General features: G+C 43.9%; 1 protein-coding gene across 1 annotated transcript; it reads right to left on the reverse strand.

Annotated features, from left to right (window-relative positions):
* Positions 1–10,922, reverse strand: LOC135093601 (pyruvate dehydrogenase E1 component subunit beta, mitochondrial-like). The gene is made up of 8 exons (XM_063993005.1): positions 10,775–10,922; positions 9,927–10,046; positions 8,657–8,803; positions 4,834–4,941; positions 4,209–4,316; positions 3,445–3,625; positions 2,769–3,002; positions 1–2,208 (listed from the first exon to the last, which is right to left on the reverse strand). The coding sequence occupies exons 1-8, from the start codon at positions 10,802–10,804 to the stop codon at positions 2,057–2,059; spliced, it is 1,080 nt and encodes a 359-aa protein (XP_063849075.1). The 5' UTR covers positions 10,805–10,922; the 3' UTR covers positions 1–2,056.
* Positions 10,923–12,620: the final 1,698 nt, after the last annotated feature.

A 12,620-nucleotide genomic window follows, 5' to 3' on the forward strand; every position in this document is an offset into this window, starting at 1 on the left:
TTAAAAAGTAATTAATTGCTTTTATATATATATTATTCACCAAAAATTTTCACTATGTACAGAGATTGATACGTCATTCCTCCGCTGAGCGCTGGCGACGACGGCAGCAGCGGCGGCGGTTCCAACAGATTATAATTTAGCGTTAATCTATTACCCCCTCTAGGTTATGGACTTTTGGGCAATGGAAGGGGTCAGTGGAAGGCAGCAGAGGCACCCAAGTCACACCAGTCCTGCTGCGTCATCACTACCCTGCTAACTCTGCCGATTCTGCTGATTTACTGACTGGCTCTTGTTCCTGACCTTCAAGTTGTTTTCTTGTTCATTCCTGGAGTTGTTTTTTTTATTGTCCCACTCTTGTTTTGTTAATTTTTGGATTTTTTTTCATTGTTTGACCTTATTTTCTTGTTTGTGGAGTTTTTACTTATTGTTTTGCTTTTCTTTTGTTTTCTTAATTTTTTTTTACTTTCTTGTTCTTGTTTCTGACGTTCCAGTTGTTTTTGTTTGTTTCTCAAGTTTTTTTTTATTGCATTTCTTTTTTAATCTGTCTTAATTTTCTTGCTCTTGTTTCTGGCTTTAATTGTTTTCTTGTTTGTTTCTCAAATTTCTTTATTGTCTTGTGTGTATTTTTTTTATTTTCTTGCTCTTATTTCTGACTTTATTGTTTTCTTCTTTGTTTGTAGATTTTTTCTTTTATTGTCTTGCTCTTGTTTCTGGCTTCTGATTGTTTTCTTGTTCATGCATTGATTTTCTTTACTGTCTTCTTAATATTTGGAGTTTTCAAGAGTTTCATTAATTCTTGTATGCTTGTTTCTTGTGTCTCTTATTCATCATGTTTCTCAAGATTCTAACTGCCTTTTCTTAATTTTTTGGACTTTTCAGGAGTCTTTCATTCATTTTCTTGCACTGAGTGATTGTTCCTTGTGTTTCTTGTTCATCAACCATTTGTGGAGCTTCTAACAGTCTTTCTTGTTAATTTCTGGAGCTTCTCTCTCTCACTCTTGTTCATTTCTTGATTTTGATTCTCTCATTCATTTCTGGAGTTTGTGATTCTCTTTCAATAATTTCTAGAGCTTTTTTTGATTTTGTCCTATTACTTTATAAACTCCCTGGTTCATTCTCATTTTCCTTTATTTGTATTTATTATTTTTTAACTTAACTCTGCATTTCCAGTTCCCATCAACATCATTTTACCATAAATTCCTCATAATTATAACAGGTACTTACTTTGCCGGGAATATTAGTACCTTTATAATATCACAAGCATTAATTATATCCCTTCTTAACTTCAGACTTAAGCCAGTCTTCTAATAACTTACAAACTGAGGCAGTCTCTTACTTATCATTAACCTTGCAACCTTTACCATCTTGTCTCCAATTCAGATATAAAGAATTCTTCAACACTTACTCCATGTCAACACTTACAATGGGCATTCTTCATAAATAGACTTTTCCTCACCTGAATCTTTGTTTAAGTTTCTATACTATCACTTCAGTCTCGTTTCTTCATTAACTTGACTATGAATATAATAAATTTCAATCATTTTAATAAGCATTCCATCCATTTTTCACACTTGTAACTTCATTTCCCAACTTTACACACCACTATTATTCTTGTCATTCAAGTGAAAAAAAAAAAAAAAAAAAAAAAAAAAAAAAAAAAAAACCTCTTCTTTACCCATTTTGACTCTTTCCAGCAGATAAACACTTCAGGATACCAATAACTGGAACAACAGGCCTTTTCTCCACTCCTCTAACTGAAAAACATCAAAAACATCACCCTTCTCAATTCTTTCTCCCTCTTTTTCAGCCTTTCCTACAGACATGAGTGGTTTAGAACAAGAATAACATAACAACAGGCCTTTCCTCCACTCCTCTAATTGAAAAACATCAAAAACATCACCCTTCTCAATCCTTTATCCCTCTTTTTCAGTTGCAGACAGACACAGAATAAGAGCAGCAACATCAGCAGGGCATCCTTCCACATCACAGTTTCTCCTCACTTCCTTACCTTCCTGGCCAGTGCCTCCCTGACCCCTCTCTCCCTCCATATATATGTTTACTTGATGAGCTTGAGTACTTTTTTGACAGCCTTAATGACATCGTGTTGTTGAGGGACGCAGGCCACCTCCAGGCTCTTGGCGTAGGGCATGGGAACGTCCACGCCTGTCACTCTGATCACTGGAGAGTCGAGATAGTGGAACGCTGGGCCTGTGGAAAGAGGTAATTTTGTTGTCCTCAGTTCATTCATCTCTCTCTCTCTCTCTCTCTCTCTCTCTCTCTCTCTCTCTCTATCTCATTACTGGGTTGAATGCTTTGATTATAGAGAGTGTAGTGCTGGATCTGTCAGAAGAGGTATTGTCATTGTTATCAGTTCATTCTCTCTCTCTCTCTCTCTCTCTCTCTCTCTCTCTCTCTCCTTACAGGGTTGAATGCCTGGAGGTTGGGAGTTAGATCAGAAAGGTGCAGCCCTATTGTAATCCAGGTAATTTGAAATTATTCAAACTCTCAGCCCAGTCGGCCCCTGGTAGAAAGGGACAGTCTTGTGGCCTACTGTACTGGGCTCTTGGGGTGTAGTACAGTGGGCCATGAGACTCCCTTTCCACTGGGAGCTGACGGGACTACAAGTGTGAATGATGTGTGTTGTCTGGGTCACCCACTGTGGGATTGCCAACCTGGTATGTAGACAGATAGATAAAACAGACTTGAAATCTGACTGTGACTGTACTAATTTACAGTAACAGCAACATACAAGACGCAGCAGTACTCACTCTCAACAATCCTGGCACAGATCTCTGAGCCAACGCCACACTGTGGCCAGCCCTGCTCCACGGTCACCAGGTTGTGCGTCTTGATCACTGACTGTACAATGGCCTCCTCGTCCAGGGGCCGCAGGGTGCGCAGGTTGATCACCTCACACTCCACACCCTCCCCTGCCAGGGCTGTCGCCGCCTCCAGGGCCACCTGCACTGCACGGGAGTGGGCCACCAGCGTGATGTGATTCCCTGCAGGCAGAAAATAAGACAGGCTGCTTTCAGGAGCCATTGGTGATCACTGACTGTGTGGTGTTGCTGCTGCCTCTTGTGTGGCACTCTCGTACAAGATGACAAGCAGAGATAAGAATGAAGATCTAGTTTGAGTAATTATCTGAGATCCCCTTAAAGACAGGCAGACTAGATATTCTGGAAACAGAAATAGAAGATAAGGAGCTTCCCAGCTCCCTTACTCTATTCCTTTATGTTGTAATTTATAATGTGTAGGAAATATAATGACAGTATTCTCTTAATTTGCTCAGACAGCATGTAACTGGCCTGTGCTTCTCCTAACTAACCTGTGAGTTCTCCTGACTTGGTCAAATAGCATTTACCTAGCCTGTCTTCCTACTACAGTGGGACACAATGAATACAAGGTAATGAAAGTAGTAAATAATGTTGATCTGCCCCTCACCTTCCCTCTCAATCTTAGCCTTGCCGATGGGCAGCACGAAGTCGTTGGACAGCACTTCATCAGTGACAGGGAAGGCCGTGCCGTACATCAGCTCATTCTCCAGCACCACCACGGGGTCGGGGTCCCGGATGGCGGCCTTCAGCAGCCCCTTGGCATCCTCAGAGTTATAGGGGGACACCACCTGCAACACAGACAGTGCTGGCTGGTGACAGAGGTCCTATGTATTGTGTTGCATTTGGTGGTGTAAGCACCAGCCTGGTGTTGTGGTGAACCACAAAAACTCATCCTGGTAAAAATCTTCATTGGATATTGGTGGCTAAACAGTAGCAAGGAGAGCTTCCTGTGGCCTCAGGATTACAACATACATAAAACATTATCTCTATTCTTCATAATCACATACTGCTTAATCATTCACAAAGATACACTTCCTTGCTTTATAACAACTGTCATAGACTTGCAACTGAACCACACACAAGGCAGCTAAATGACAGTGCTGGGAGAGACAAGGAGGGAAGGGAGGCATTCAAAGATACATTTCTTTGCTTAATAGTAACAATCATGCCAAACCTGCAATAAAACTACACACAAAGCAGCCAAATAACAGCACTAGGAGAGACAAGGAGGGACTCACAATCTTATGTAGGGGCAAGGAAGGAGGGGAGACATTCAGAGATACACTTCCTTGTTTTATAGTAATTGCAGTGCTGGGAGAGACAGAGGGACAAGCAGACTCATGAAGGGGCACAGAGGGAGGGGAGGTGTACCTTAAGGCCAGGGCAGTGTGAGTACCACGCCCCAAAGCACTGGGAGTGTTGGGCGCCCACACCGGCTGCTGCACCATTGGGTCCTCGGAACACAATAGGCACGTGCAGCTGAAATGTGACTTGATATTAACACCTTGGCCAACACAGACACAGTCACACACCCACCCGTGCTGCTCACACTGAAGGGGATGAATATAATGACATGCTACACTTCTTTCTGGAACCTGTAGTGACAAATTGAAGAGGGTGAGTAGTAAGATGCTTCACTTCTCATTACTGAAACTCACAGTGACATGCTAAAGATGATAAGTATAATTAGATGCTCTATTTCTTATTACTGGAACTCAGCACAAAGACTCAATGGAAAAAAAGTTCATGTTTGTAAGTAGTATAACACTGGAAAAACTAACCAAGAATAAGAAACAAGTAAAATAATGAAATAAATGAGAGAAAAACTTTGTGAACTATTTTGACAACCAACAAGACTGAATAACTAGAAGAAAATTAGTGTGTGTTTGTGTGTGTGTGTGTGTGTGTGTGTGTGTGTGTGTGTGTGTGTGTGTGTGTGTGTGTGTGTGTGTGTGTGTGTGTGTGTGTGCATGATGGTCCGCACTACACGACTCACCAGGCCGGCAGACATGTAGAAGGTCTTGGCGGCAGAGTTTATAACGTGGTCGATGGCTTGCATGGAGAAGTTAAAGGTCATGAACTCACACACAGGTCGCAGTCCCCCCTAGAGAGAAGGCAGGATTAGCTACATCCACCACTACCACCACCACCACCACCAGCACTAAACACACAAACAAGATAAGTGGCACTAAAATGTCAAAATCATGTAGATGCTTCAAATCCAACATGAGAACTAGATGGGTATGTGGCCCAGTCAACACCACACACACACACACACACACACACACACACACACACACACACACACACACACCGTCTTGACCTCATACGGGCAGGACGTGTGACCTTGGCGCTCTCGAGCAGCCTCGGCCAACTTGTTGGCCTTCCCCGCCCCCTAGTGATAGTGACCTCAGTTTGTTTTGTTTTTTTACTTTTCTGTTTTCAACTTTTAGCGTTTAGTTTGAGGCTCGATCTGGTGGGATTGTTGTTTTTGTGAACACTTGTAGCGAATGCGTGTGATACATAAAGAAAAATGAGTGCTTCAGTACAAACATACGAACGCAATTACCTCCTGCGTCGTAGACGAGGATCTGGGTACCCGCCACCCAACGTGATACAGTGCCTTAAGTCCTTAAAACTATTTCGAAACCGTGGATCGAGAGGAGGCAAAAGTGTGGTGCGTCCCATCAAGGTAGTGACCTCCAGTGCCAGAGACGACCGCAGGGTGGAGAAGAGGGAATACAAACACTTTGAGGTGCCGAGAACGTGGTATAGTCTTCCCTCACTCCTCTTATTTAATGCAACGTCTCTGGCCAACAAGATGGACGAAGTGATTGTGACGGTGAGATCTACTTGTGCGGACATTGTGGCGGTTACTGAGGCGTGGCAGATTGTTCCTGAGGTGTGCACGATGCAGGACTACCAGCTATACCATCACCTCAGGTCAGGGCGCAGGGGGGGCGGGAGTGGCCGTCTTCTGCCGCTCTGCCCTCAGCCCCTCACACCTCCCTGTCGATATTCCTGCCGGTGTGGAGGCCCTGTGGGTGAGAGTCACGCCCCCCTCCCATCCCAACAACACGGCCTCCATCATAGTCTGCGTCGTGTACCACCCCCCACGAGCCGCCACTGCACAGTTGCTCACCGCTCACATCATCAACACTGCTGATGCCCTGAGGGTGAGGTATCCTGCTGCCAAGCTGGTCATCTGTGGGGACTTTAACAGATTAGATATCAACGATATCCTACACCAGCTACACCTCACCCAGGTCGTGGACTTCCCCACCCACCAGCAAGCCATCCTCGACCTTATCCTCACAGACCTGGGCCAGCAGTACTCGCCACCCAAGCCGCTGCCTCCCATGGGACGGAGCACCCACCTCTCCATACTGTGGTCACCCACACCCACCACCTCGACCCCCCGGTCAGCTGTCACCAGGACCCACCGCCCCATGCCTGACTCAGCCATGAGGGAGTTTGGGCAGTGGGTGACACAACACCCGTGGACCGAGGTGCTGGATGAGGAGGACGTCCAATTAAAATGGCAAAACTACGTCGCCACTACTACAGCAGCCTTCCACCACTACTTCCCAGCCAAGAGCGTCACAACGCACCCGTCTGATGCTCCCTGGATGACGCCCCGCATTAAAAGACTCATGCGTCAGCGGACCTGGGCGTTCCACTCCTGCCCGGTCCTTTACAGGAAACTAAGAAACAGAGTAATCAGGGAGATTAAGAATGCAAAGGCAAGCTATTACCCAGACAAGATACACCACCTTAAGCTGACCAACAACAGACAGTGGTACGCTAAGATCAAAGCTTTGTGTGGCTTACAAAAGCACACTTCATCCCTTCCTTGCACCTCACACCTTCCTGCTAATCTCGCGGCTCAGGAGATGAACGATCACTTTGCTGCTATCTGTCAAACCTTTCCTCCCCTCCACACCACTCCGCTTCCTGCCTATCTGCCCGCTCCCTCCCCTCCACACACTGTCCAGGCGATGGATGTTTTTAAGAGAATACTTAAATTTAAACCAAGATCCACCACACCCACTGACCTTCCTATAAAAATTTACAAGGAATTTGCTGTAGAGCTAGCAACACCGCTATGCTCCATAATAAACGCCTCACTCTCCCAACACTCTTGCCCCGCGGACTGGAAGACATCTTATGTCACTCCCATCCCCAAAACTTCCAGTCCTCAGTCACTCAATGACCTCAGGCCAGTCTCTATCATCCCCATCCCTAGCCTTATTTGTGAAGATTTTGTATATGACTGGGCATACACCAAAATTTGTAACACCGTGGATATCAGACAATTCGGAAATATTAAAGCCACCTCCACCTCACATTACCTGACCAGCTTCCTTGAATTCATCCACAGCCACCTGGACAAGCGAAACACCTCTCTAGCTGTTGCTTTTGTCGACTTCAAAAAAGCCTTTGATCTAGTTGATCACACTGTTGTCATCAGCAAGGCAGTAAGTCTGGGTCTCCCTCCTAATCTGATAGCGTGGCTAGCCGACTTCCTCACAGGGAGACGTCAGGCCGTTCGCTATCAGGGCTCTGTCTCTAATTTCCAACAGCTGACATGTGGAGTCCCCCAGGGGACCAAGATGGGTCCTCTATGCTTCCTCCTCCTCATCAACGACGCCCTCACCGACACCCCCCATCGCTGGAAGTATGTGGACGACTGCACCGTGGGCGTCCCAGTTTCCAACAAGAACCCGGACTACTCGCCACTGCAAGTAATTCTGGAGCGACTGCAGACGTGGACAGAGGAGAGCAGGATGACCATCAACCACAGCAAAACTGTGGTGATGCATTTCTGTACCTCCTCTGTACCAGTGCCCCCTCCCCGGCTCACAGTGGGCCCTCACCCCCTCCAGGTGGTCCAATGTGCCAAGCTTCTCGGAGTCACGGTGGACGACCAGCTGACCTGGAAGCAGCATGTCGCCAGCACCGTGAGATCAGCTACCTACAGGCTGTACATGCTGCGCAGACTCAGGTCGCTGGGGACGCCGACAGATGAGTTAAGGGGGGTGTACCTCACCTTCATCCTCCCCAAACTCATGTACGCCTCCCCAGCGTGGTCCTCCTCCCTCACACACACTCAACAGCTACAGCTAGAGAGTGTGCAGAAAAGGGCGTGCAGGGTCATCCTTGGCCCTGCATACACCACCTATGAAGAAGCCCTGACCACCCTGAGTCTGTCCAGAATATCCACCAGGCACCGAGAGGCTCTGGAGAAGTTTGGGAAGGGACTACTGCATCATCCGCGTCTCAGAGACATGCTGCCGCCCGACGCGCCTCGCCCTGTCCGTGCCACCAGACACCACAACAAAATAACGCCCCTGAAGGCGCCGCGCACGGACCGGTACAGACTCAGTGCGATTCCCACCATGGTGCGAGCCATCAATCGATAGTATTTCCCTCCTAGATTAGTCTTACCGTTAGGATTAATGTTAAGTTTTTCCCCATCCCCTATGTACATTTTCAGTTTGTCAACTGCCTAAATAATAAACCGTTTATTATTATTATTATTATTTAACATCACTCTCACTCTTAGTCCTGGTGGAAATGGACAGTCTTGTGAACCATCCTGCCACACCCCCCATGAAGGAATGAAAAACAGAGCCAAATACTGAAAGAAAGAAAGAAAGAAAGAAAGAAAGAAAGAAAGAAAGAAAGAAAGGAAATTATTCAAGAGATAATTCTGAAGATACTATCCCTGCATACCAACTGGAACAATCCCCCCCCCTCTCTCTCTCTCTCTCTCCCCCCTGCCCTTCCACTCCCTCTCTCCCCCACCACAGACTCACCAAGGCCGCCCCAACAGCAATGCCAGCAAAGCCAGCCTCTGTGATGGGCGTGTCGATAACTCTCTGGTCTCCGTACTTCTTCCACAGGCCCCTTGACACCTTGTAGGCCCCGTCGTACTGTGCCACCTCCTCCCCCATCAGGAACACCTATTGACAAGCACCACACACACCAGTCAGCCTTATTTGATTATGCAGTTATGTGGATGTGACAAGAATGGAGATTACAGGGTATTACAAGGTTCAAATAGTGTGGATTGGGAATCTTAAATGGAACTAGGTATTACAAACAGAAGCAGTAGGAATTGTAAACAGTAATGTAACTCTAGGTTCTGACTGTACTTGGAGTTTCAAAGAGTACTAAGAACTTGGAACAGAACCAGTAGTCCTCTCAAATACAGATGATCTTAAACAGCATCATAAACAACAAGTATCCAAAACATGTCTCCCTGTCCTCCTAGTCCATCCTGGGGCAGCTGGCAGGATGAACGAGGCTGGTGATACAGACGTGAAAGGCACCTCACTTATCTAATCTCAGTCACCTCATGTCTACTGTCGCATTACACCCACAAAAAGGTTTCAGAGTAATAAATGTCAGGAAGTGGTATGTTAAATGATAATATGGTGCAGTAAAATGTTATGTTCTTTTTATATTTCTTATGTTAAATGAATGTGCTTTTTCAGTGTACCGTGATAAAATATGGAAGATAAATATACTGCAAACTCTAAGATGGTGATACAATTAAATATAGATAATAATTATATCATAAACTGGAAGGTAAAACATTAATTAATATTATATAGCAAAAGCATTATTTCTTTGATATTTGTTACATCTACAGTTAAATAAATACAGTTTTCAAATGTATACGAACTGAAAATAAATTATGAATATACAACAAATAAATAATGAACATATTATACAGAAAAATATTAATAAATAGCAAGCAGGAAAGACATGAGAAGCAAATACACACCTGAAAAATATTGCACGATAACTAAGCAAGCACATCATTACATAAAAGACAATAAATTGCAAACAAAATAAATATAAAAATAAAACAATTAAAACAAAATGAATATATAAATAAGAAAATACATAATGTTAAAAAAAGACACAAGATGAAAAATAAGACAGAAGCTTCTTGACAAATAACAGTGGAGAGAGAGAGAGAGAGAGAGAGAGAGAGAGAGAGAGAGAGAGAGAGAGAGAGAGAGAGAGAGAGAGAGAGAGAGAGAGAGAGAGAAATAACTAAATAAATAAAACACTCACATTCTCATCGTGCTCCATCTCCTCATCTAGGGCGGAGTTGAGGGCATCACGCACTGTGAGCTGATTGGCTGCTGCAACCCGGCTGGTGGAGAAACTGCGACCCAGCACCCCTGTGAGGCTCTGAGAGAGAGAGAGAGAGAGAGAGAGAGAGAGAGAGAGAGAGAGAGAGAGAGAGAGAGAGAGAGAGAGTTAATTACTGGATGAAATAAAGTTGGTAGTCATGTGATTAAGAATATTCATAAGTCATCAAGACAGACTGTATTGGGTAAGTTAGGTTCAATATTGGAAAGTTCAGATCTTGCATTTCATTGACAATACATTAGCTTAACTCATCACCTGATCCTGAACATTCTTAACAACCTTTATTACAGCACTGGAACATCACAAAACACTCAAAACTGATTTAGGTAAAGTTAATTACTGAATCACATTAGTTAGCAAGTTATGGGATTCTACAACTGCCAAACAAGCACCTTCACTAAAACACAGCAAACGCACTGAACACTCAAAACTTCCTAACCGGAGTGAATTAAATAGTTATAAAATTAAATTACAATATGTTAACTAGAGCATATGATCAGGTTACCCAACAAATCCTATATACTGGCCCTGCGCGGCTACCCCACCACCTCACCTACACCAGGAACGTATGTCACACAGGAACCCCAAAATTCAATCCACCCGAACCCCACACTCGTAACAATAGTCATAAATCCATACATTTTTTTGACACCGCCACCTGATTATGTCGTCTGCAGATTGCAACACTGCCTCTGTTAATACGTAACCCGCGACCATTTCCAGCAGCAAAGCATCTGAAAAGCATTATTGTGTCCTGGCGTGCTTACCTTGGCTATTCTAGTAGCTGTGACGGCCATGGCTTGACCTGTGGCGTGATGTGAAAGGTCAGTAGCAGCAACCGGCCACCGTCTCCTTGCCTCGACAACAACAACAGTGCACAGCCGACCAGCGTTGCCAGATTGTTTTGGCCATATTACCGTACTACACAGGTTGAAATTATTGTACTTCTGATAAAATTATCGTACATATGTAATTATTCCAAATATTATGCAAAACTGCCACTTTCCAAATACAGCAGAATTTAGGTTATATATATATATATATATATATATATATATATATATATATATATATATATATATATATATAGAGAGAGAGAGAGAGAGAGAGAGAGAGAGAGAGAGAGAGAGAGAGAGAGAGAGAGAGAGAGAGAGAGGTGTGTGTGTAATGAGAAAAACAACAATGCCCTTAACAAACAAAACACTTTCCTAAAAACATATCATTAATAATTGGAGAAAAACTACAGGACACTTCGTTAAGTTGTTTACTTACTATGTAGGAGATTACTGGTCTTGTTCCTCTCTATATACATCCGGCACGTCGTCAGCAGCCCCGGCACTCTCTTCATTGGAGGAATATAGCACTCTTGATGGCCAAAACAATCTGGCAACGCTGACTGCTGCTGCCTGACAAATTTACCAGTCAGTGTGTCGCGTCTATGGGTGGTGTTAGTACACGTCTGTTTCAACTCCCAGCCTGACAGAATTTGTTTTTTGTGTGTGTGTGTGTAACCACGCCTACACAGTGGCTGACAAGGCTTACCCATGAGTTAAACCTTCTTTAGTTGGTAATGAGGAAGGCGTGGGCTCTAGCAGTGGACACCCGAAGGCAGCAGTGGGTGAAAACAAGCAAAATAAAGAAAAGTTTGGCTGTGAGAAGGTGCTAGACAGCCAGCCATAGTGACGAGGAGGCAGGAAGGTGGATCACCACTACAGGGAAGGTAAGGTCAGGAAGTGTTAGAATAAATTTAGGTAACTTAACGTAACTTTTTTGATGAATAACTGAACAATCCACGGTTTTTAACTCATTTTAACGCATCTCACCTAACCTCCAGCATAATATATCCCTGTGTCAGCCTCGTCTCGTTGCTAAAAACCGTAAAATTTAACTTAATGAAAATGTAAACAATCTGGGTCATCTCTATTTATCAGCCATTATCTATCTTATCTGTGAGTGGTTTAAACCAATACTGTCGCAAAGCGGAGCCACATGACCAATCTTTAATATCCGCTCGTTAGATATACCTGCCATTACTTAGTTTAAGTTTGGCGAGGGTTTAAATGAGTGAGAAGGGTTGGTCGTCCCCTCCACTGGCCCCCCACCGCCATCTTGGATAAGGCTCCCCAGCCCCCTCCGGTTCCAATACTATTTTTTTTATTTCCTAAGTATTTTATTTCGGCTTGTAGCTAAGATTTTATGGTTTGTAAAAATATTTCGTTGTTTTTTAAGTTATTTGAGCGCGTGTGTTGCGTGAAAAGTGGTGATTTTGGCGTTGTTTTTGTGTAAATAAGAGGGCCGTTTTCGGCGTATTTTTTTACGGTCCCAAAACTCAATTTTTTATTTCAGCCTGTACTAGGTTCTTATTGGTTTTTAAAAAATAGTTGGTGTTTTTTTTAAGTGTGTTGCCGTCCCGCTCTGTGAAATGCGTGCACCGTACACTTGTTTTTATTCGTGTTCAACTTCCAATAATATTGAATTTTTTTCGGTAGATTTTTTATTTGTGCTTGTAGCTCACTGTAAATGGTTTTAGAAAATAGTTTAGATTTTTTAAAGTGTTTTCCGTTATGTTTAAGCCAGAATGGGGGGACATTTGAACGATTTTAAATGGGGTGA

This window comes from Scylla paramamosain, chromosome 43 (genome assembly GCF_035594125.1).
Source record: "Scylla paramamosain isolate STU-SP2022 chromosome 43, ASM3559412v1, whole genome shotgun sequence".
NCBI classification, from domain to species: Eukaryota; Metazoa; Arthropoda; class Malacostraca; order Decapoda; family Portunidae; genus Scylla; species Scylla paramamosain.

Coding starts and splice junctions, on each gene's coding strand:
- LOC135093601 (XM_063993005.1), bottom strand. CDS start 10,804: ATGGCCGTCACAGCTACTAGAATAGCCAAG. Junction 3,003..3,444: donor GGCTAAGATTGAGAGGGAAG/GTGAGGGGCAGA, acceptor TTCTGCCTGCAG/GGAATCACATCACGCTGGTG. Junction 2,209..2,768: donor CTGTGCCAGGATTGTTGAGA/GTGAGTACTGCT, acceptor CTCTTTCCACAG/GCCCAGCGTTCCACTATCTC.